At 43.2% G+C, this 25,261-nt stretch overlaps 1 protein-coding gene across 1 annotated transcript in view; it reads right to left on the reverse strand.

The window, feature by feature from the left end:
* als2b (alsin Rho guanine nucleotide exchange factor ALS2 b) overlaps window positions 1-22,272 on the reverse strand; it is a 28,924-nt gene extending 6,652 nt beyond the window's left edge. The window contains exons 1-28 of the mRNA XM_040141827.1: window positions 22,155-22,272; window positions 21,638-21,732; window positions 20,549-20,694; window positions 19,821-20,346; window positions 19,309-19,768; window positions 17,913-18,246; window positions 14,175-14,349; window positions 13,530-13,626; window positions 12,548-12,625; window positions 12,205-12,441; window positions 11,833-12,004; window positions 11,492-11,681; window positions 11,284-11,349; window positions 10,923-11,085; window positions 9,720-9,851; window positions 9,490-9,618; window positions 6,232-6,302; window positions 5,397-5,463; window positions 5,071-5,273; window positions 4,911-4,976; window positions 4,634-4,732; window positions 3,870-4,034; window positions 3,527-3,638; window positions 2,879-2,956; window positions 2,414-2,547; window positions 2,162-2,326; window positions 884-1,001; window positions 655-812 (exon numbers count right to left, since the gene is read on the reverse strand). Coding sequence (XP_039997761.1) covers window positions 655-812; window positions 884-1,001; window positions 2,162-2,326; window positions 2,414-2,547; window positions 2,879-2,956; window positions 3,527-3,638; window positions 3,870-4,034; window positions 4,634-4,732; window positions 4,911-4,976; window positions 5,071-5,273; window positions 5,397-5,463; window positions 6,232-6,302; window positions 9,490-9,618; window positions 9,720-9,851; window positions 10,923-11,085; window positions 11,284-11,349; window positions 11,492-11,681; window positions 11,833-12,004; window positions 12,205-12,441; window positions 12,548-12,625; window positions 13,530-13,626; window positions 14,175-14,349; window positions 17,913-18,246; window positions 19,309-19,768; window positions 19,821-20,346; window positions 20,549-20,694; window positions 21,638-21,657 — 4,361 coding nt within the window. The 5' untranslated portion in view covers window positions 21,658-21,732; window positions 22,155-22,272. The remainder of the gene's footprint in view (window positions 1-654; window positions 813-883; window positions 1,002-2,161; window positions 2,327-2,413; window positions 2,548-2,878; window positions 2,957-3,526; window positions 3,639-3,869; window positions 4,035-4,633; window positions 4,733-4,910; window positions 4,977-5,070; window positions 5,274-5,396; window positions 5,464-6,231; window positions 6,303-9,489; window positions 9,619-9,719; window positions 9,852-10,922; window positions 11,086-11,283; window positions 11,350-11,491; window positions 11,682-11,832; window positions 12,005-12,204; window positions 12,442-12,547; window positions 12,626-13,529; window positions 13,627-14,174; window positions 14,350-17,912; window positions 18,247-19,308; window positions 19,769-19,820; window positions 20,347-20,548; window positions 20,695-21,637; window positions 21,733-22,154) is intronic.
* Between the last annotated feature and the right edge of the window lie 2,989 nt (window positions 22,273-25,261).

The following is a 25,261-nucleotide window of genomic DNA, read 5'->3' on the forward strand; positions in this document are numbered from 1 at the left end:
TATTTTGAGAAACAATTAATTGTATAAGTCAAATATTTGACGGTTCCTGTTCCTCAAATTTGAGAATTTGCTGCTTTTTCTTGTCTGGGTTTTGGACCGTTGGTCGGACAAAATATTTCATTTTAAGACGTCACTGTGAGCTTTCAAAAATTGTGATGGGCATTTTTCACTTTGTCTGGTTTTTTTATAGACCGAACAATAATTGATAAAGTGAGGAAATAATCAAAAGATTGATCAAAAATGGAAATAATTGTCAGTTGTAGTCCTATTTGAATCATTTTAGAGTTTAAATTATACAGTAATTCACAAGGGAAAAAAAATAATAATAAAAATAAAAATCAGATAAGAGGAAACTGAAAAAATGAACAAAATTTGATGCAGTAGAAACATGTTTTTTCTGCTTTCATATCCCCTTATATTTGTCTTACAAAGCACTGTGGGGGTCGTGACCCCAAAGCTGGGCAAGCGTGAATCAAGAGACGTTAAGTCGATGAACTGAGCAGTCCCCACCCAACATTTTTTTTTTTTTTTTTTTGGGGGGGTTATAAACTAAAATTTTCGAACGTTTGGTGGTTATAGTTAATACAGTAAAGAGAGTTATAAATTAAAAAGTAATTCAAATTGCAGTAAACAACAGGCAGTTGGTTTTTGTACCTGACAATCTGGAAGATGCGGTTGAGGTAAGACTTGATCTCATTGACAGCCTGAGGCAGGAGTCGTCGGTTGGCTCCAACGCCCACGTAGGTCATCCTGTAGACCGCCACCAGGGTCTCCACCAGCCGGCCCAGTGGGTGGAGGGGGGTGTCGCACGCCTGGGGGAGGGGAATATTTTTACTATCCTCAATAATTTCTATGTTTTCAGTGAGGAGTGGTGGGTGGTCACCTTGATGAGGTAAAGGCGGATGGCGTGATATCTCTCCATCGTGACGGGTCCTACGTGCTGCGGGATGACCTCCAGACTCTCCAGGGTTCTGCTGTGACTCAGAGACAACATCTCCGGACTGGGACGGACACACAGACACACAGACACACACACGAAATTGAAAACAATCCAACCTCAAGAAATTTGTGGAAAAACCAGCTAGGTTGGAACAAGTTGGAACAAGTCTCGAATCAATCTTTGTCTTAAACTTTTTTCCGTCAACACCCATAGAAGCAGTAGATAAACAGTATTGGGAATTGGACAAATTATTATATATACATATGTGCCAGAAAAAATACCTAGGGTAAGGTACCAAGCGCTTCAGCTACCCAAGAATAAAAGGGGGTTAGATCTCTCGTTATGAAGCAGCAGGTTGGTGTACACCCAACTATAAGGCCAGATGGAAAGAAATTGAGCAAGCAATGGGAAAAGAAATACAATGCAGTGAGTGGTGATACCCTGCTTTCCAACCAGCTCCTAGATGGCAATAATCTATGGGTTATTAGTTCATTACAGATGTGGAACGAAACACTGACAGTTCCATCCGAGGAGGTTAGCTGAAATTTTAAAAACGGTTACAGCCTCTGACCCTGGATTTACACCTAGCAAGCATGATAAAAAAAACCCGTAAAGATCAGACCTCCAGTGGGCTCACAGCAGATTGCACTCATGTTAATCAAGTTACAACAAGGAGTTTCCAGGAGCCGAAGGACAAACTCAGTATAAAAGTACATAAACGCATCTTAGGATGGAATTCATGGTAAGGTAATATCAAAATTATACTGGAGCCCTCAGCAACTTAACAAAGAAAACACATTCAGCGTTACAAGAAAATGGGAAGCAGAGGTCAATTTGATAATCACACAATAGGAAGGAGGGATATTTAGACAACGCTGGAAAACAACAAGCTGTCCATCTTGGAGAGAATGTAGCTGGAGGAATAGGATTTGGTTTTTTCGTAGTCCTGCTCAAAAGAAGTGAGACCGATTGCTGGAGATCTTGTGGGAACAAATCCTATCCATATATTTTGGATTGTCCCTCTGGGGCTTTATTTTGGGTAAAATTCATAGCATCCTGGAAACTGTCTTTCTAACCAAAATAATTTTGAGTTTTGAATTGATGAACTTGATTAAACCGGATGAACTTTAATGGAGGACGAAGGACGCACATTTGTTGAGAATCCTGTTGGTGGTCAAATCAATCGGTCACATCTCTGACTACAGGCCATACTGTGCGTACCTGTCCTGGATCTGCCGCCGGCTGGTGGTGAGGGCCACGGCGATGTTCTCCCAGGCCTTCCAGTTTTCTCCTTGGCCCGGCGCCTCGCAGCCCAGCTGACTCCAGCACTCCTCAAACACCGCCTGCCACTTATCCTCCGCGCACACACACAGACGCCCAAGCTTCCTGCAACATCGCGCACAAAGTGTATAAAGTACAACAAGATGGGATTTTTTTCCCCCACCGATAGTTTCAGACGCACCGTGAGCTTACACAACATGGGTCTTGTCCTTGTCGGTGTCGAACAGGTGTGGTTTGAAGTAGGACCCCGTCACCTTGAGGCCAGAGCCCCATTCGCCACCAAAGGAGCCCTCCAGGTAGTCACCGTTCGCCATGGTCAGCACACCCTGAGGAACAGACATTCAGTACATTAAACTACACTGATGTACATTTTACTGCCAATACTAAGGTATTTTTCCACTGCACTACTGCCTCATTTGGTAATGTGATATATTTCAGTGCTATTTTTCCAACCACTGTGGGCACATATTTTTACATTTAAAGGAATTTTAAAACACCAATTTGTGTAATTTCGAAGTGGAACTTGAAACCGTTCCAGCCAGTTTTAACTTTCGGGCTGCTGAAAAGATTTCGACATTCATTTAAACAACCTGGCCGAAACGAATCACCCCTCTCTCCACGAGAATACATGTGTGTGTTTTAATGTTTATTAGTCACCTTCCCGCTGAGGGTCCAGTCGTCAGAGAATTCCCCCTCATACGTCGTGTCGTCCTCTGACAGGAGGATCCCAGTGCCCTGAAAAGGACAAAATTGTTTGCCACTTTAGTCCCTTCTTCAAATTTCTCCTTATTTTCTCTCCTACTTTTCTATCTGAAATAATACTTGGGAAGCTGGGAACTAAAGCTTATATAGCCTTGTCTGTTCTAAAACCCCGACTAACTGCGAACATAATAAAAAAGTCAATACTGGTGAATTTGGGGACTCGGTAGAACCAGTAAACCTGCATATTGTCAATCACTTGTGGTTTAAATCCTCCTCAGACCTTCATAATCATCATGAATCTGACCTGATGAAGGTCTGGGGACTGAAATATTTCAAAAGAATCGAGCACATGTGTTTGAAAATGTGCATGATGTTTCGGTTCTTTAACAAATCAAGAGTTTATGATCGAATGCAGCTGTTTGTTTACTAGACTTTCTGCAACGCAAGAACTTTGCAGTAGGAAGTACCTCAGGAACAATACTCCACTGGCCTTACATCAAAACACAACAGAGCTTTCTTTCCTGTATCTCCCTTTTAAACCTCTTCTTTTATAAAAACACAAAACCCTAAAATGTTACTGTTTACAACGACAGATGTACTCACCATCATCTTATTATCTTTGAAGGCTCCTTCGTAGTAAAGGCCAAACTGGGTGACGACGACCCCTATGCCCTGCCGCAGGTGGTCCTGCCACATGCCCATGTACTTCTCTCCTCTGAATAGAAAAGAGACAAACAGCTCAAACTTAAAACAGACAAATATAAAACAATAAATCTTGGGATACCCTGCTGACCTGGGACCAAAGTAAAAAATCTGTTTCCTCGTGCGAAAGAAATGCTAATGAAATCAGAAACTTAATACAAGACAAGACACATGAAGTTTCTTTCCCTGGCGTCCTTAACTGCACTGAAGTTAGACCAACGTATACATTTGTCAGTGAGCGTACTTTGTGATATCGTCAAAGACTCCATAGCTGGTCTTCTTGTCGTGCAGCCACTGGCCAATGAAGACACTGGGGGAGGAGGTGTTGAGCTTGCCGCTGCGCAGCATGCCGTGGCCGTGTCGCATGCCGTCCTGGAAGGATCCATCGTAAACTTCCCCGCTTGCATACCTGCGGACAGACGGAGGGTGTTTATTCTCAGCTTTGAGTACTGCTGAACTAACTTCTCTTCTTCTAAACTAAATGCTCTCTCTTTCATGCATATTTTCCCATATTTCTGCTGAAAAATACAGAACACAATGCCTTGTGTGAGGAAAGAGGGCTTCAATAAAGGGCTTCACGGGAGAATACTAACTACGTTGTTAAGAAAGCCACACAGAGGCTTTAACTTCTTATGAAATTTATTTTAATGTTAGTAAACGCACTCTGGAAATGGTGTACAAAAATCTGATGTCAAGTATTCTATTCTTCAGCGGGGTCATGTGGCACAGTATGGAAATCTGAATGTATAGGAATTGAAAATAAAAAAAGTAAAGCCCTTTAAACTCACACTTTGAGCAAGTCTGTCTTGCCAAAAGAAACTATGATACTGAATGCTTAGCCTACTTTGATCTATTATTTTATTTCACTGTATTTATGTATTTTAAGTTCCCTTGTTTGTTGATGCTGTGTCCCTGCCTCATCTTTGTCCTGCTCTGTTTTTAAAACTATGCGGTGACGCCAAAAACAAGGTGTTCCCAACTAACAAAACAATTTTCATCCACACTCGCCTGTATGTCCCCAGGCCGTGCATCTTGCCATCTTTCCAGTGACCTTGATAGTGATCGTTCTTGTTCAGCGTTTTATTGGGAGCGACAAATTCTCCAAAGCTACACAAACACATAAATACACGAGAGGGATGAAGAAACAGAAGCTAAAAAAAAATAAAATAAAAAAAAATCAGTATGTCAGGTAATCCTGATTCGTGAAAGAGTCAGAAACGAGGCTCATGTACACTAAATACACACGATGACAGATTACGGAGTGATTCTGACGGCCAGCACTCACCCATCTTCCAGTCCGTTTTTGAACTCCCCCGTGTATATTCGCCCATCGGGCCACTTTAACACTCCCCTGTAAAACATAATTAATCCCAATCACAATTTATATCAATATCAATATTTGAAAAGCTCTATTGAAGTGCAGACAGAGAGCGTGTGCGTCCTACCTGCCGTTGGGTTTGCCAGCGAGCCAGCGGCCTTCGTATGTGGCCTCTTTCAGACGTCCGTCCTTGTAAAAAGTGTAGGAGGCCGTCCTGGAGATAGGAGGCTCCAACTTTTGCCCTGAACCCGAGCTGACTGATGTCGTGTCCTGCCCGGCCCCACTCAAGGCCTGGTCCACCGCCTGGTTGATGGAGCGAAGCCACTTGGCCTGGGAACAAATTCGCAGTTACTTTTAAAGATGCAATTCAGGCCGGTGGACCAAATGGAAATGTAGTTTTACGGTGAGCATAACGTCTGGTTTGTCGGTCGGTGGCATTAAAAGATTGTCTACCTTCTCCATGGCAGAGGAGGCCAGCAGGGTGAACGTCTCCTCTGGTGTGATCACCTTTAAACTGTTTCTACACACACATGCAAACACACACACGTACACGGTTTTACACTGGGAACAAATACTGGCTCAAAATGTGAAAACCACAGCGATATACTGTATATAACAAATACAATATATAGTATATAACAAAAATATAAGATGAGACAGAGATGGGGATATTCACGTAAGAAAAAAGGTAAGAAACAGATTTTAAAAAATATTTAAAATTAATAGATATTACAAAATGGAAAATAAAGGAAATCACGTCCAAAATCTATTTACATTATATGCATTACAATAACCTGCCGATTATTTTCTCGATCAATCGATTAGTCGTTTAGTGAAAAAGCCTGAAGTGACATCTTCAAATAGCTTTTATTGTTTTACATTATACATTATGGTAAGCTTTGAGTTTATTGTTTGACAATCAGTCAAAAACTCAAAGCTTACCATAATGTAATACTGATAAAAGCATAAAATGTTCACATTGCGGAAATGGAATCATCAAATTTTGAGGGTTTTTGCTCAAAAATCGACTTCAATGATTAACAGATTCAAATAGTTGCAGATTAATTTTTCTGTCCATCAACTATTCAAATAATCAACTCATCGTTGCACCTGTAGTTCACAGGAGTGATTTAATAGTTAATCAGTGTCATTTTGGGGCTGAATCTAAATATTGTATTGCCAGTATGGGTCTGATATTGTGTATTATCATTCAACATGACATTTAAAGGTTTTCTGGAATCCCCAAACTTTTTAAAGATCTGGACAGATGGTGACGACTGAGACTCACACGCCAGCGTTCTCCTCTGGGATGGGCTCCACCCACAGCGTGGCCAAAGGGAAGACGTGATGGGTGGAGAACTGGAAGAGAGGAAAGAGGAGAGGAAGGAAAGGCAAAAGAAAAAAAAAAAGAAAAAGGGACAAGCATGGAAAGGGGAAGAGATTGAGGGAGGAAGACAGAGAGAATACCAGAGAGGAGAGAAACAAGAAGGGAAGAGTGGATTGTTTGGAAAGAGAAGGGAACATTCAACAAAGATTCAACTGCAACAATTCTACAACTAATCTATTGTACTCAGCTACTAAACAGAACACAAGTCTATAATTTCCAACACTGAGTGGGCAAACAACCAATCTGTTCCTCTTGAGAGGGAAAACACAGTCATAAAGGCTCAGCAGAGGAATGAGTCTACATCTTTAATTTTTATGCATCACCGAGTATAAATCGTCTTCTTCGCTTGCTCTTTTTTAGTGACTCGACAAGGCAGTCATGGTGTATTTGGCAGAAAGAAATCTCCATCTATACATCTGCCTCTCTGGGACTGTATTTATTAAACAGCTAAAAGAGAAATTTTGAGTTAAAAGCAACAATTGTTGACAAACTGATCTGAAGCATTACTCTATGTATCATTCAGAACAGGCTGATTTTAGCTCACCGGCTGCAGCTGCTGCTTTTTTTTGGAAGTTCTCATCTGGATGTTAAAACCGCTTTTTACCCACATTCATTGGTGCAAAGGGCAAGATGAGAGCTGGTATTGATTGTGGTTGCAAGCACTTTCAATGCATCTTTTTTGCCTGAACTTATTAACTGTCGTTATCACTTTTGTCTCCCTTTGTTAAAAATATAATTATGTTCCTCCTTAACAGCCTCAGTCTTTCCTCCTCGCTCCAGTCTAGTTTTTTTTATTGTTTCAGTTTTAGCCAATTTTATTATATATTTCACCCTTATTTATACATGGTTACAGGCTGCTTGTTTTATAGTGTTTGTTTGTACAATATATATCTCAGATTTCAAATAAATAAAATGTAAAAAAAACAAAAAACAAAAAAAACCAAATACACAGATTTAAAAATATTGTTATATAGTGTTATTACCTTTAAAAAAAAAGGTTAAATTTGAAGCACATTCAAGGAGACTTTGAAGAAACTTGAATGATGCGTCTTGTTCAAGATAAACCAGGGTCATGCAAGACTCTGTGTGTTTCCCATGTTTTTAAAGAGGAGGTTGAAAGCTAAGCATGCATGCACTTGTTCGCCAACACCCTGCTTCTCTTTCATACAGTCGTACAGGTTCACATCACAAGACAAAGAGGAGTCAGTTACTACTTTCTCAGCTGAGGTTTTACCAGCTCCTGCAGAAATTTCAATGGACAAACCTGATTTTTAGCCACAGAGTATTACACATTCGAAGAGCCCTGAATGTTGGATATTTTTGCTTTTTAAAAAAAACACAGACAGAAGGAGAGCGAGTCAAGGCAGGAGTCGGGGGGTAGGGGGACCGAAATGTGCGGGACAACCACGGGACGGGTGCACACTAGAAGAGGGGGAGAGGAACGGGCAGGAATGAAAACAGAAAGAGAAAAACTGACAGACAAGGGAGACAAGCAGGGAGAGAGGTAAGGAAACTGCTTTGGAGAAGTGAACCAGAAACTGTCGGTACCTATAGAATTTGAAAGGATAGAATGGATGTTTAAACTACAGGGGATTGTTTATTCCATCCTTTCAAACCCTACGGTCAGGTCTCTGTTTACATGTGAACCAAGGCTTTAACAGGGAACAAATACTCCAAGGAAATGATGCATGGAAACGTTTATCAAAGGTTTTCTGCTTGTTTTGGATTTCAAAATGCCAGTTTCAATGGCCAAGAAAAAAAAAAAGGAATCTACTGAGCCTTGGTTAGAGCCAGTTCATCCTCCCATGCAGTCTCCCACAGGTAAAGAGCAGGCAGAGAGTGAAGGCAGGGATAGGGCTGGGTATCACTGGGAAAATCTGAGTAGATGCTGTATGTTGGTTGTAGTTTCAAGCTTTGGGTTTTATTACCATCAAGAGCAGGAAGAGCAGAGCAAACAAAAGTAAAACCGGAAGCTTGAAGCTGCAATTTTGCCTCTCTCTTTTTTTTTTTTTTTTTTTTTTAATAAGTTTACCCTCGTATGTTGTACAGACTGTAAAGCCCTCTAAGACAAACTGACACGACTCTGTCCAATAATCATTCAAATGATAAATACATATACTTGTTTCCGCTTTAGAAGCTTCAATGTCAATAAAATCATCTAATTCTTCACTGTCTGTCAGTATCATATATATTCTGTGTCACTGACGCCATATGATGTTTACACTGACTGAAATATTCAAACCCAAGCCTCCGTGTTTCTTACGGCTGCACCACTCCATCAAATGGAGATATTCCGGGTGTCCTGTGCATCTCTTTACACACTTTTATACAAAATTCAGCTTGGAAACTTTGGGTTCTCTACAAGAATTGAAAATAAAATGATATGGGTTTTAATAATGTTTTGCTTCACAGCATGACTTTGTTCTGACTGATCTGCTGTTGTTGCTTAAACTTCTTAAAGCAGAGTTTGATTTGTTTAGGATCCTAAATGAAGCATTAATAATAATTAAAATACTACACTGCTATGGAGTTTAATTGTTCATCCTGCCTAGGAATTAAAACCAAAGTGCTAAATATCTGCTGTTACTACAGCCATCATTAGCTCAGCTTCATTCATGCTTGTCTCAGACTAAAGCCCAATTATGACTTCACCTGATTTACAGGTGTGTGTGTGTGTGTGTGTGTGTGTGTGTGTGTGTGTGTGTGTGTGTGTGTGTGTGTGTGTGTATATCTTGAAGTGTGTTTGTAATGTGTTTTAAAAGTAAACGCTCCAACATGTCTGACTCTTATGACACAGAGCCCTAAACCCTCCACACACACACACACACACACACACACACACACACACACACACACACACACACACACACACACTTACACACACACACAAAAACAAAGAAGAAGAAGAAGAAGGAGAAGAAGGGGAAGAAGGAGAAGAAGAAGAAGAAGAGTGGGATGGGGGAGAGTCAGGGGTCACTGTGCTGGCATTTGCTTCTGACTGCATACTTACAAGATTTTTACAAGGCGCCACGCCCTGACAGCACGAAGGCAAGCACACACAAACGCTTGAAACACACCAGGTTACAGTGTCTCAAATATGGCTGCTTTTAAAAAAGGCGAAAGAGCCAAAAGAAGTGAAGAAGCACGCGTGGAGCTGACCTGTGCGTGGACCAGTGCGTCGTTGAAAAGGATGAACCAGTTGACGGAGAACCTCCCGGCGTTCTGCAGGGTCAGAGCCTTGTTGCTGCTCTCGCAGATCAGCCGGCGGTGAGGCTTCCTCAGGGAGTCCTGACGACAAACAATGACACCATTCAGCAACATGCGACATCGCGTGACACACCGAGGACCCGTGGTCATAACGAGGAAACACATACACTCCGCGAGTTTACCGTCATTTTGCCAGGGAAGCTCTTCCAGAAGTGAAATGTGTACTCGGCCTCCTTTCTTTTCCTCTTCAGCTGGAGGCCCGAAGCCTCGAACTTGGAGCAGCTGTCCTGCAGCTTCTGGTAGTCAGTGGAGCACTGACAACACACAAAAATATTTAGCGTGCCAGATGTAATGTGCTTTTTCAAATAGGGTCAGACTGTTGATTTTACCAAAAAAATCTTCATACACTGAGGAAAATTTAAGCTCCCAGTCCGAACATTTTTAAGGTTTCTAACTAACTTTTAATGCTTGAAAACCAATATTGCTATTCAGATATTGGGCATCAGGTTTGTTTTACAGGTCCCAAGTTTCCTAATGATTTCCTAAAAAGACAATGGGATGTTATTGTAAATTCTTAGAAAAGTTCCTGAGCTTTAATTTGGTATTGCAGCTGAAACAATTAGTCGGTGAATCGATTAGCAGAAAATAATTACGCAACTATTTCCATAACCAATTAATTGTTCGAGTCTAGGCAAATGTGCCAGATATTCTTCGGTTCCACTGTTCTATGTTTTGTAATTGAAATATCTTGGGGTTTGGAACTGTTTGTCAGACAAAACAAGACCCTTGATAATGTCGCCTTGGGCTCTCTGAGATTGTGACCGGCATTTTTAAATTGTTTTCTGGTATTTTATAGACAATTTGATCAGTAAGGAAAATCAACAGGTCAACAGTTAATGAAAAGCACTATCTGGTACCAACTATAGGCATAATTGAGACAGCGTTCTGTGAGTATACTTACAATTATATTTATTCCAAATGATTTTTTTTTTTTTTTAAATTATTAAGAAATGATTGGACCTGTAAACGAAATATTCCATAAATATTCCTGTAAAAATCAGTGTTACACTAAAAACAAAAAGGGTTACGTTGCTTTGTAATATGAGTAAGAACGTGACGAGAAATAACAGATATGAAGGAAAATGTAACAAAAGGGAAATAAGGGGAGAATCAACCAAAGTATTTTCCTCTAGTGAATACTGAATCTTAAAAATTAAAAAAAATACATATAAAGTGGTAAATATTTGACTGCCATGACAAATCAGAAACTTTTTTTTTTTTTTTTTTTTTTAAATCAGATGTCAGGGTAAATAAAATAACCACTCTTCATAATCAGTGTAACACTGAGACGTAATGTGCGACTGTCGCTTGTCTGTTTCCCCTACCACTTCAAAGCAGGTGGCCAGTTTGAGCAGCAGCCGGCCGTATTCGTGAAGGTGGCGAGTTGGGAGGTACAGGAGCGCCACCAGGAGGTCGGCCATGGCGGGGTTCTCCTCGCTGCACTCTGACAGCCTCTGGAGCAGCTCAGGACTCTTCCCAAACAAATCTCTTCAAGGAAAATTACCACTAGTTATTAGAAATTCAAACTAACAATTGTTTTCGCACATTTAGAATACTCCTCTCGCATTGTTTTGTTTCCCATCAAACTTCTGCATTTCTAGATGTTGCAGGACCTTATCACGTCTGGGTTTTTAGACATCACCTCCATGCATTAAATGATGTTTTTGTGGATTTGTGCGGACTCACAGCGAGGGCTTGGTCAGGGCCTGGAAACCTCCCATCACCTGGAAGTTGCCCAGATAGTTGCAGTATCTTGACGGGGATAAAGAGAGAGGTGTTATTATACAGCCAACCAGGCAGTAATTAGTATTTTGTATATTAATCTATTGTTTAAAGTCCTGCAAATAAACAAATCTATGAACTATTTGTGTGGATCGCAGTAGTGGAGACATACTCATTATAGGAGTCGAGGAAGATGCCGGTGTGGTCCAGGATGAGCAGACTTTTGACATCACGCCCACGGCGCAGGTTGGCGGTGAGGCTGGCGGCGTGCTGCCCGGTCAGGTGACACAGGAGGCTGAAACGCCCTGCAAGCGTCTGCAGGAGCCCGAGGGTCACCTGGCCTAGGGCCGAGCTCAGAGACTCTGGAAAAGGACGGAACCCAAACAGAACAAATTCAGCCAAAGCTAAAAAATGACAGAAGCGATAAAAATGACTTCTGAGTTGATCCTGAAATTGAACTCTTGGGATACTCTCCCTTATCCTCAGTGATTTTTCCTTATGCGCCACTCTTACCCAGCTCCAGCAGGGGGCGTATTATCTGTGTCTTGATGTTGCACAGCTTGCAGTAGAACTTCCTCTCGGCTGCGGCCAGCTCGTGGAGGCCGGCGATGAAGCCCATCACGTTCCTGTCCGAGAGTGCCACGCATCGCCAGCCACCCGCAAACACGCCGCTGACATAACCCAGCTGGAAAAGGCATGAAACAACACAAAAGGCAATACATACACACCCTGAATGATCTAACTGAGGCAGGGTTTGGAAAGATCCTGTCTACTCAGGCACTGGTCGGCAACGATGGAATAATTTGGGTTAGTAATCAAATTTGACCTTCAGCAGTAGGTATTACTAGGAATCCGCAACAAAAACACCAGTTACTTTCTGCTTACGTTCATGCAGAAGGGTAGTAGTACAGGCTGCGGGGTGTAGCCCCCTGCCCGCTCCTCCTCCTCCTCCTCCGCTCCTTCTTGCTGCTGACCCAGCTCCTTGGCCTGACTCTCCTCCTCCCCCTCTTTCACCTGCTGTCCGCTGTAATAAATGATGGGCTGGATGCAGTCTCCGTCCGCGAGCAGGAGGGTGTGTCTCTCTCCGGCACTCATGTCCCACACCCGGATGCCCTCTGACATCTGGATGGGGGGGGGGGGGCAAAAAGTTCAAATGTGAAAAATCACGAACCTCGAGGCTTGGTGTGTGTGAGCGTGTATAATGCCTTGCGGAAGGTGGTGTCCTCACCTTTGCAAGGCGGGGGACTGTGCTGGGTGTCTCCATGTGCCCGAGCTGACCGGAGCTGTTACTGCCCCATGAAAACACCTGGAAGACAGAGAGACACACTAATGCATGCATATACAATGGCTCTCAATGGTTAATGGAAATATCAGTGATTCTCTTATGCGGTTACGCACCGTAATCTGTGATTTTACTGTCTTCGGGCTAATTTTACTTTTCTTTTTGTAGCGAACACACTTTTCTTCAACTTGTGTCCTGTGCTCGTACTTGAATCTCAGACTATCTAAGACTTTGGTATAAGCAGTATACAAACTTTTGACATACGTGATTTATAACACACTGTAATGTAGTTGTAAGTAGATATAAGACTTTATTAATGCATTTGTCAACAACTATAATGCCTCCTGTGGACACCCATGGGAGGACACTGCTGTATCAAAAGATAATTTAGATATTGACAATACAGTGGAAAAACACGCGTAGTAATATAAAATATTTCTTTATAGGAGAAGTTATCATTGCTGACCAACACTGTACATGAATAAACACTTGTTATTATAGCTGTTTAAAATGGTATTATAATGTGTTAGAAACCATTTTTTTAAAATGATTATGCTCTGCTTATACAGGACACACTAAATGACTTAAAAGTAAAGTGCTACCCAAACTTTGAAATGCAGCTGAAACACATAAAGCTGTGCAATGTGCTTCAAACTCAACCCATCTTGCTCCTGCACCTGCTTTCTGGTCTATTTGTGTGTGTGTGTGGGTACGGAAATTGAGCTAAACATGAGAATGGGAAGAAAAGTGGGAAGAAACCTTTGCTCATAGTTTGAGGGAATGACACCAAAATCTGCTATTTAAAGTTAGTTCTAGGTTTCTTTTTCATTGTTTGCAGTTAAATAAGCAAAAAAGAAAATTTGTTTGTATACAAATTAACGTGTTTGAAGGTCTGGTCATGGAGCTGTGACTGAAGCCGCCGACTGACCTGAGACTGAGCGGTCAGCGCGAGGGAGTGATGAGCGCCGGCCGCCACCCGCACCACCTCCTTATTGTTCAGACTCTTGATGCACAGTGGCTGCAACCTGCCAACAGACAACATCGCGCTGCTGTTAGATAAGGCCCGAGACAGCTTTGGTACAAATGACGCACAAAAGATGCAAAAACAAATATTCTCACCAAAATGTCATTGTCATGTCATGTCAAAATTCAGTTTCCAAGGTCAAGAATAAACTTTTAATCTCAAGACAATTTTTCCGATTATTTTGTAAATATCAGACAGCAGTGGATCAAGACATTCATAATATATTTTATATTACATATTTATAGTTCATAGCTGATCACAGTAATCAGATTTATCATTTACAGTCTAAAAATAAAAAATAACATGTTCACATTCATTATGAACATGTTTTTGTTGCTTTGAATGACTGCAGTGTTTAATGACCTTCAGTGATCGCGTGACCTGAAATTTTTCTTCATAATTTCTGTTGTCTGTCAAGATGTATGGGGTCTTCTTGAGTCTCTTGTTTTAATCTCACCTGCCCAGTTTGGTAACTTTCCCCCTTCTTCTGGTTTCACGTTCTTGCGCTTTTTTTCTTTATAATCACATTATTTCAGCTGCCCGTCCTACCTGGCCAGGTTGTCTCCGTGTCCTAGCTGGCCTTGCTCGCCTTGTCCCCAGCTCCACACCTCCGTCTGCAAGGTGGGCAGCACCTCCTGCGCCTCGGGGACCGCCCCTCCCAGCGGGGTGAGGGCGACGGCACGCATCCTGGGACGCACGGCTTTCCTCAGCAGCCGCGGGGACACTGTGGATGCAGAAAAAAAGAAAACCGAATTTCGTTAGCGTCTTTTCGTTTTGTTTCCTCTGCACTGCAAAGATACTTAACTGGCCTGAGACTGAGTCACCTCATGAACAAATAACCCAATTGAGCCACTCAATACATTTCATCCGTTCTTGCCTCTTACATTAGCTGATACTACACACAGAACACTATAGATAATGTGTAAGGTGAGATAGGGTTCGTTATTCCTTAACACGTTCATGAAGTGTGGACATGTTTTCAAGACGAGCCTAAACCAAAGCGACGGAAAGTACCTAAAACCCCCTGAATGAATTTCTGGTGCAAAGTCCAGCGCAAGTCAGTGAATCTTACCAAAACTGACACTGACAGATCAGATCACATCAGCCAGGTCATGTCAAACACATGCCGTCATTACATCAGGCAAACAACGAGAAGAAGCCTGCGGGCAGCAAGGAGAGAGCGGCTGGGAACACGGCTGAGAAAACAACTTGATTTCTTCTACAAGGAGAACTCTTTGCTCCTTAGCATCCTATTGATAAACTCTAAGTTGATGTTATTGCAAATGAAAGGGAGTCACAGCAACCAGACACTTATCTCCATTGCAAACACTGACTTTTTGGTCAAAGAGACCTTTATCAGAGCATTATGTTGCAGGTAACGTTATTGCATCATAAAATTGGCACTTTTTAAAAAAAATGTTTTAAATGTTTAAAACCAAATGTTTTATATTTGTGTAACCATTTTCACAAAATTTGGGTCAGTCTCCCTTAGACCAGTGGTTCTCAAACTGGGGGACAAATATGGAGCAGAGCTTGAGTTGAATGAATCTGATCAATGTGGGAGCGATAAACAAAACAAGAGCGATTTCAAGCTAGCGAGATTCAGGTTAACATAATTTAGTGCATTTTTGACAAGGAGGAAATAAAAAACATTTAATGCTAATCAAGCAAATGTGTCAATCAATTCCAAAATATAACGAAGCAATGACCTCTTCATTTCACAATCAAAGTAGTGGGAAAGCCTTGTGTCTTTTTCGTTGAAAATGGTGTTATTTCAATTAAATAATATGAAACTTGACTTGTTTTGTTAGTAATTTCATCATACATTGTTAAAGGATGATTAAAACATACTGGGGGGCACGACTAAAAAACTTTGAGAACCACCGACTTCTGACGTTTTGATCATGAACTCCAAAAAGCTCCCTTTTAGAAGAGTCCAGGATCAACGACTGTGGACACGACTTTGGGTGTGTTGTCTTCCGGCTTGTCCACACAAAAAAAAAAAAACAACAGGACTGATAGACACAGCGGCTCATTTACTGTCTCCAGCAAGCATGAAAGCACTCACTCACACTCTCACACTCTCACACACACACACACACACACACACACACACACACACACACACACACACCCTCCAGCAGAGAGCCATCTGGTGATCTGAAGGACCAAGACAGAGAAAGGAAAGTCTGGGGGACACTGGTCGAGAAAATATATCCAGCCTTTAATAACAACAGCAGCCATGTGAACACAATGGGTGTTTTTGTTTGGTTTTTTTTAATAATGTGAGAGAGTTTTCACGACGGGTCTCCCTATTTTCCTCATCAAACCTGATCTTTCATCATTGAAACCTGACGTTCATAAAACTTCCAAGAGGTCAGTTCAAAAGCAGATGATGAAATCCAGAGTAAAGTGATCTCAGGCCGCCTGTGAGGAATGACAGATGTGATGTTAGACACTCCATCTATCCATTTTCTCCACCTGCTCATTTGTGCTCGGGGTCACACAGAAGCCAAGGCCTATCCCGTAATGCACCGAGCACCCCTCTCTCTGTCTTTATTAATGCCCAAAACCTTTAATCTGCTCTGTTAGATCTGCTAAATCCTTCTGTGCCCTCAAGTGTTTTCTTCATCGCTGAAAAACTGAAAAGCCCCGTCAGCTTGAGAAAGGGTGATAACTTCAGCGACACATGAAACGTAATGTAGCAATCTTTTTTCCATCAGCTGACTGCTCCGCTGGAGGCAGATTGACTAAAACAAACAAAAAAAAAAAGAAATAAACTGCATTCCTAGGTGTTTTTTTAAGATCACACAAAGGAAACCATTCAGACAGACTAATGTGGCTCAAACTGGTCCTACCAATGAGTGGCACTCACCACGCTTGAGCCCTGCGTCACAAATTCGCTGTTTCGCCAAGTCGTTGCGCGCCAGAGCTCGATCGGTTTTGAGAGAATGAAAATGAAGACATGACATGTCAAAATGGTTCCTTTAGGACAACTCTGACTTTCCAGTCTGCCTTGACACGAGTAACTGTGCGCAGAGTTGCATTCTTGAGTCGATTAAAGAGCTATTTTTTATCACGTTTATTTACTTTTACTAAAATAGCAGAGAGAGCTCAGCTGCACACACTAAAAAATACTTATCCCTAATCAGTCCTAACTGACCGCCGGCATTCTGCCCACTCCTTGGATGAGGCTCATGAGAGAAACGATTGGTGCAACTTGCTGTCCATCAACAAAGCCACACTCTCATGGAAAGCAAAAAATGTGCGTGTGCTATGCTGTGTGACTTGTAAAATTCTGGTTTATTCTGCTGAGAAATATTTAAAAAATAAATAATGACAGAGAGAAAAAGAATGAAATAAAAAGCAGAAAAAAATATATATACAAAAATAAATCACTTGAAATCAAGCCATCCCTCTGTTTTTGTGAAATATATGAATATTGTAAGAATGTCACACACTTGTAAGTAAGTGTAAATCTAAGTAATTCAATATTTACAACAATATGATCATGTCTTTCTCAAACTGACCTAACAAAAGTAGTAAATTCCCAAGTTTGGCCTCATCTGAGTTATCGCAAGGCGTTATATTCTGCAGCTGTCCAGCTTTAACCCAACCCAATGATGGTTGTGTTCTGTGTTATTCATTTGTTTACGATGCGGTTGTAAGTAACTGACATCCAAGTGTTGACCCTCGACTCCTATGAAGTGAGGAAGGCTTGTGTCACGGCTTGACTGAACTAATAACCTGAGTACAACTCACTCTGAAAGCCTTGTTGCACTCTGTCAATTGTGACCTCAGTTATTTATCGGTTGTTGGGCTGTCAGGAGCTTCTAATTGCTGTGAAATAGACCAAAAACTTCACAGATTTCACTGCTTAGTTGGACTACTGTTATGTAATGAGCTGTTTGACCCCTGCAGGATTAAAAAAAAAAAAAAAAAAAAAGGGTTTTGTAGATTTACTTTTCTAGGCAAACCTAAGTTCTACATGTATGTGATCCATTTTAAAAAATCCTTGAAGCAACTATCAAAACTAATCAGAGCCTTTCTGGCATGTTCCCCCTTGATCACGCTGCTTTCTCAAACTGGCTGGAGGTGACATTGCCCTGGATATGAAGTACACAGGATGTGAAAGACACAACTGTGCACAAAAAGCATGCAAAAAGCATGATGAAGCCTGAAGCCTGAAGCGCGCACACACACACACACACACACACCTGCAAATGCGCAAGGCGTACTTACGCAGCAGAGTATAGGAGGAGGATAAGAGGTGAACAGCGTATCTACCCTGTGAGAGGAGTCCTGGGAGTGACAGGCGGCGCCGCACACCCTCGGCCTCCTCCTCACGGATGTCCCCCGTGCTGGAGCTCTTCTTGCCCTGCATGGATTCCTCCTGGCGGACACGCTCTGTGGTGTTATCGCCCACTCCAGGGACGGTGCCGGTAAGCCCCCCCGGCCCGCCTGACCTCGACACGCCTGAGGGCAGGTAGAAGTTCATCATCTTTTTGAGGGACAAGGCCTCGTAGGTGGAGGCAACCCGCTCGCCCACTGCAGAGGCGCAGGTGGCCACCAGGTTGTTGAGCGCGGAGCTCGGGGTGGAGGCGAGCCCTCCAGCCGCAGGCTGCAAGAGAAACAAAAGAATCAGGTTTAAACTCAAAGGTCCAACGTCAAAGTGATAGCGACAGAGGAGTTTGGGTATTGTTAGATAAGAGCTGAAGTTTAGTAGGCTTCTACTTAGGGCTGCCACTTACAGTTATTTTCATTATCAATTAATTGGTCAATTATTCTCTAAATAGATCAATTAATCAGTTGGTCCATAAAAAAAAAAAAAAACACAAGAAAACACCCAACACAATTTCTCAAACTCCAAGTTGACTTATGCAATTAGTTTCTTTTATCCAAATCAGTCCAAAAGCCAAAGATGTTTGGTTTAGTATCATAGAAGAGCAAGAAAACCAGAAAATATTCACATGTAAAAAAACAGGAATCAGTGAATTTACTCACACTGTTAATCGATCATCAAAGTAGTTGAAGATTTACTTTCTGTCAATCAACTAACTGATCAATCAGCTAATCGTTTCAGCTCTACTTCTATTATACATAAGATACTAATAAATTAATAAATCATGTCATCCATTATAAAATATAATATTATTATATTATGAAAGTTCCTCTTTGACTGCTGCAAAAGAAAAACACTTTGAAATCAGCTGTTTTTCTTACATTAAATGTCTAAATATGGTTTTTTGGGCATAATTTACAAGGTCAAAGCCTAAAGTTTAAGATTCCAGTAATGATCAATAGAAGAATAAAATTCGGAGTTAATCAGTGAATTCTTAAAAGATTTGGTCAAAACAATGTTAATAATCAATGTGAAAATACATGCACATCTATTTTTTGTAGTTCAAAAACCTGGATCTCCCAAAGGACTCGCAACACAGTCATCTGCTCTGGGTAAAATTTATTTTTTTAAAAATCACATTAAAAATCTTAAAGCAGGGTAAACAAATATCTAAAAATCTCCACATTCACTACCTGAGCTGATGTGAAAGATTCTGTTTTTTTTCTGTATCTTGACAGAGATCAAGATATTAGAGAATAAAAAAAAAAAAAAAAAGGTACCGAGAAGATATTTTTCTCCATTATTATGCAGTGAAAACTTGGAAAACTCTTAGAAACTCACCAGCAGCGAGTGCAGTCCTCCAGCGGTCGTCTTTGCTTCAGCGTTGTCTGACAGTTTCTTCAGGTAGTCTTTGACAGCCTGCGCGTCTGGATAGAGCGAAGTCTTGACCACCGACACAGCAACACTACCGCTTTTGGACTGAGCTGTGGGGTCAGAGTCCGAGACCGGCGGCACTCCGTTAGCCAAGGCCGACTGGCCTCTCTCAGAGTCCGGGATGGGGGTGGGGTCAGAGGAGGGGTCAGCACTTTTCGGAGGCGCTGGAGGATCAGAGTTTGAGGTGGAAGTTTGGGAGGGGAGAACTGGCTCAGATGGGGATGTTTTGAGTCCTTGGGCGGGGGCAGGAGCCTCCAGCATCCCCTCATCCTCGGTCAGCTCCACACCGAGGGGGCAGTAGTGACTGTCAGAGATGATGACGTGGTCCTCTTTGTCCGTCATGGTGTACAGCAGCTGGTTACACTGTCTGCATTTGTCGGTCCTCTTTGTCCGTCATGGTGTACAGCAGCTGGTTACACTGTCTGCATTTGTCCACAGGGGGCCGGTGGACATCCTGGGGGCCCAGGCAGCGCACCAGAGCCAGGCTGTGTGAAGCCCCGCAGGCCACCTGAAGTACATACCTTCCTGCTAAGTGTTCAACCTTTTGTGGTTTCCACACAGGAAAGCTGGTGGCGTTGAGGCCCAGCTGGCAACCGCTGCCCCACGCCCACACCTCCCGCTGGACAGACAGCGCCAGGGTGTGCTGCTCCCCGCAGGCCAGCTCCAGCACCGGCACCGTCTGCGGGGGGCTGGTGTCAGAGTCCAACAGAGCCACTGGAGTCGGGTTGGGGACGCTGCTGAGGCCCGACAGGCCACATTGTCCCGCACCATTGTCCCCCCACATGTGGACGCCACCATCCTCTGTCACTGCCCCGCTGTGGAAACTTCCAGCTGCAACGGCGAGCACACGCTGCCCACTGAGAGCACTCTCCAGGGTGGGTTTCGCAGGCTCAGGGACTTGACTCTGCTTCCAGGGCAACTCCCCAAAACTGTACACCTGTCCTCCTGAATTGGAAGTAACAGCCGCACGAAAATCAAAGTGGAACGAGGCAGTTTTCTTTTCATCTTTGGGGCCGAGACCCAACATCCCGAGTTTGAGTCCGGCCGACTTTATCTCTCATCCCTCTACTGTCTGTTTGTAATAAAGTCATACAAATTGAGCCCAAAATTAAAAAATAAATAAATAAATAAATAAATAAAGTTTTACCTTCCACCAGCAGAACTCCGTGTCGCGTTCCCAGGGCAATCTGAAGGACCGGCTGGGGTAGGAGCAGCCTCTCTGGGGTGACACTGCAGGAGTAGCCCTTCCAGGTGTGGAGCAGGCCTCGCTCTCCACCGCCGTCATCCCCAGAGCTGGGAGATTAATCATTCGGACACATAATGAGTACAGCAGTGTCGGAGTGACTCAGACAACAATGGAGCTCACCGGCACATAGGAATAGGATTATCAGGATTTGGATATGCAGGACAAACGGTACTTGTTTTTAGTATCAATCCATAGTCGGTTTTGTTGTCAAGGAGAAAACATTAGAACAGTGCAACACTTGTCCTTTGATGAGCTATCAAATGCCAAATGACTGAGGATCTACCCAAACTATTTGCTCAGCATTATCATTTGTAAGCTGATTGGAAATTTAAAAGGCAGAGATGTACTGTCTACCCAAGGGTTGCCAACACAAATTACATAAGTAATAAAAATATCAATAGTGTTTTCCAGGGGACATGATGTTCTTCATCCAACAATACAGCAGATGAGTAAGGCTGCAACATACAATTATTTTCACGTTATGTCTATTTATTGACAAAAGATTCTAAAAAAAATTTAAAAAATTAAAAAAAATTTATTTTTTTGGGAAAATCAAAATTTACCCCACAGTCCAAAGCCCAAATATATTCAATTTATCATGCAATGAACATCAGGTAAAATAGCAATATTCACATTTGAGAAGCTGTAACCAGTGAATTTTTGACATTTTTCTTTAAAAAAGACTAAAACGATGGACTGATTACTAAAATAGTTGCAGAAAAACACCCAATTATAAGACGACTGGATCTGAAAGAGAAGGAGATTAGAGACAGGGAGGTGTGGGTGGCTGACTCAAAGCCTGAACCCCCCCAGTCTGGAGCAGCATTTCATCCGAACAACAGAGGTTTTGTGGGCGAAAGCAGAAGTGAGCACAAGTCCATCCGTGGGCGATGTCACATGGTGATCACATCCAGCCGGCCGGCCGGGGTGGAAGCAACAGTTGAGCAGAAGAAAACAACCCTCTCCGGGGAGGACTTTGGAGAGACCCACCTCTTCCTCCGGCTTTCCATGAGTGGGGTCTGTTACTCCATCTGCGTGTCAGACCCGGGGCTGATGTGTGCTGCCGTCGCCTCCCGAATGCAGACCTGCAACACAAACAACGCACACTGAGACCTGGCAAACAGTCCCGCTGGCTCACATCTTGCTGTCAGTGCAAATAAAGCGAGTTTGCCCGAGTTACAGGGGTACGTCCGGAGGGGGAGGGGGGGCACCCCTCCCTCCCTCCCTCCCGCAACTAACCGGCAGCCAGGTGAAATGTCAAAATGAAAGCAGTTACGGTTTCGTTTCCGTGTGTTTAAGCGCTTTTACTCCACGTTCAGACTCCTTCTACCCCAAAACCCGCTCTCGAAAATCAGCCATTTACTCCATGCGACCTTTGGCAAGTGGCAGATATTTAACGTTAATCCCGCTAGCTGACGTAGGCTAATCAATCCGGCTAACTAAGCTAGCTCGAACCACAGGTGTCCGCCTCTCCTTGCGGGGAAACGTAAACCTCCTCCTTCCTTACCGGCCGGTTCCTGTCACCCGCTTCGCTCGCTCGCACGGGCGATCGACACGGACGTCCGTGGGCTCGTCTGGCAGCTTAAATGCGGCTGGTCTGTTGCTGCTCATCCCCTGATGTTGACACGGAGAGGCGCTGCTAGCGACGAAGATCGTCTGCGGGGCGACGGAGGTCTGACTCGGCGGCGACACCGGGCACGAACGACGACGGACGCGCCTTAAAGCGACAGTACGCATGCTTTAAAATGTATCTCACACTGAGGGCTCGAAATGTGCGTACACATGCTGATGCCTGTTTTTTTTAGGCATGATTAAACACACCTTATTTAGGTATTGCGCACCAATTGCACACACTACAAACTAAGAATAATAAAACTCTCTAACACCAGCCTTTCACGCAGGGAGTCGCTACCAGACGTGCCCACAAAATGAGCTAAACATGCAAGACTCGCCTTAGTTTGTATCATACTTCTGAGATCTTAACTGAATGAACAAAATGTGAAAAATTAAAAAAAAAGAAATAAAGAACGGGTGGGCCTATATACTTTCATTCATATTTTTTCGTAGCTGTTTGGACGGGAGACTGTGTTTTGGGGGAACTCGCTTGGTTTCAAACACTCATCTTCTCCACAACGTGGATAATTAACTGTTTTTTGTTTCTCGTTTAAGCCAAATTTAACATTAAGAGACCGACTGATTGTAGCAGCCTACTTCCCGATACGGTGAACCGAAACAGCAGCGGAGTGGGACCTCTTCCGGATTTTTTCCCCCCTTGCTCTCCTAATCCTTCCGAATCGACGGAATCCGAGAAGACTCAGAATAGACGGAGCGCGCAGGCGCATAGCGGTTATTAAATAGTATTGTGCAGCTTTTGGTGTCATGGAGCCGCTTGCACTGTTTCACAACATTGTCATGTATATGAGCCTGATAAACACAAATCTGTGCCAATGTGGGGAACAACTATATTGGCACAGATTTGTTTGTTTTTTTAAATCAGTGCTAGAACCGTGTAAAACTGTAGGTCTGTGGACAACTGGATCTGAAGCCTGAAAAGGTTTAACTTGTCATGTAAAATCAACCAGATACATCTCATTGCCATTTTTATTCATTAATTTTCAATTTTATTGTTAGGAACATTGCATATAAAGTCCTACAATATGTATTAAATGCTCCGTCTTGAGAAGCGCAATGTTTTTTTCTGTATGTGTTGTTATGTTTGCTTTTATTTTCTGATTATATTTAATCGATCGATTATATTTTAAGAGATACAGTATGTGTGTACAGTACTGTATGTACAGCATAAGAGATATGAGAAGTATCGGGGGGGGGAACAACAGTGTTTTCTGCAACAGTCGTGTGTAAGAAAAGCTGCAGCCAAAGGTTTAAACCGGGGCTTGAAGTTGAACGAGCCTCGGGAATCAGGACGCTTGTTTCCCGCGCCACACGTGGTCGGACGGGGGCGGACCTTGCGGTTAAAAAGTTGACCGACTTTCGCCAAACCATCAACGAAGACTCTGAGGGAACCGGCAGCCTCGTGTTCACAAATGCGCCTGATGCAGTGGACATGGAAAAACAAAGGGTTCTGAACTAAAGCCCTGAATGCAGTGCAAGGAGACACTGCTGGAAAATTAGATGCCCCCCCCACAAAAACCAGAACTATAACCAGGATTTTAGAAATACTGTGGTGACAAGTCCAGTGCTAGAAATAAAGTTTTGGTAAAGTGAGATTGATGCTTTATTTACTTTTTGCTGGCCAATAATGAGGCCAATTTAAATATATAAGCTGGGCTCGGCCTATAAAAATCCACCAGTTGTTAGTTTCTCTTCTTCGGATGCAGAACGTAAACTTTCCAAAACCCCCGAAAATCCCCGAGGAAAACGCACCGACCCCAGGTCCTCGGTGCCCCCCCCCCTCCTGCAGCTCTTCCTGCAGGGGGAGGGGCTTCAGAACTTGCCTGAGAATTATCAGATTTGTTTTAGTTTTCTTCAGTGTCAGAGTAATTCAGTGGTAGTTGTCAGTACATGCGATGGTCAGTAGCAAATAAGAGTTGTCCATAGTTAATTCGTTCAACTTCATTTTCCAAAACGTGAACAAATGGGTTCCGCGGAGGGCTGAATCTCGAGCCCCGTTCGTAGCCTCTGTTTGTTTACATTTCGGAAATGCAAGTCCGCCGAATTCACTGGTGACAGTTCCCTTCTGCTGGGTGCCACTGCATGAACTGACACCGGTCACTGAATTACCTCGACACCGGAGAAACCGTTAAAACCCGGTGATTCTCAGGCAAGATCTGAAGCGTCCCCACCCTCCCGCCCGCCTTCTCTCTGATGGATAAATCATTACAAACTCGTGCTGTTCGGCCAAACGTCGTTCACACGCACTCGCGGCCGTGTCTTCAATTTTAGAGGAGATCCCCAAGTTTCCAAAGACACCGGCTTTGAGGCCGGATGAAACGATAGAACGATGCGGAAGCCAACCGGGGTTTTTCCACTTTATGGGCCGGCGCGGCCATAAAAAGAACCGGGTGTAAAAATCACACAGGGTCGGAAAAGAACTGGAGCAAACGGATACAGTAGATGTGACAATAACAAGATGGGTTTTTATTTATTTTTTTAAAGTTGCTTCATAGAGGTTAAAGGGGGAAGCTGCATGTTTGGTGGATCTCCAGAGATCATTATTATTGTCGGTTGCAGAAAGAGATTTCAGCACCATGGAGAGTCGCTGGGGAGAAATAACGCATTTGGATAAGAAAAGTGATGAAAAAGGAAAAAAAGATGTGGATGTTGTTGTTGTTGTTGGTTTTATAATAAAAGGAAACCGAAACCACGATCAAGATCTCCCTCGAACCTGAACTTCAACCTGATCCCAGCCACGCCGGAGAGTCCAGGTCTCATAGTGGCGAGACCCGACATTATGAGAAAAGTTGAAGCGGGTCGTCATCAGTCCGAGGCGCCGAGAGGGGGGGGGCTGTTTGGAGACGACCGGCGGGGGGGGGGCGCACCGCGTGGAGGCCGTCGTCGGGGGTGGGGGCGTAACGCTCGTGCCACACACAACCTGAGGACCTGAGAACCTGAGCAGAACCTGAGCAGAACCTGGTCTTCGTCTTCACCGCCGCC

Source organism: Xiphias gladius, chromosome 13 (assembly GCF_016859285.1).
Source record: "Xiphias gladius isolate SHS-SW01 ecotype Sanya breed wild chromosome 13, ASM1685928v1, whole genome shotgun sequence".
NCBI lineage: Eukaryota > Metazoa > Chordata > Actinopteri > Istiophoriformes > Xiphiidae > Xiphias > Xiphias gladius.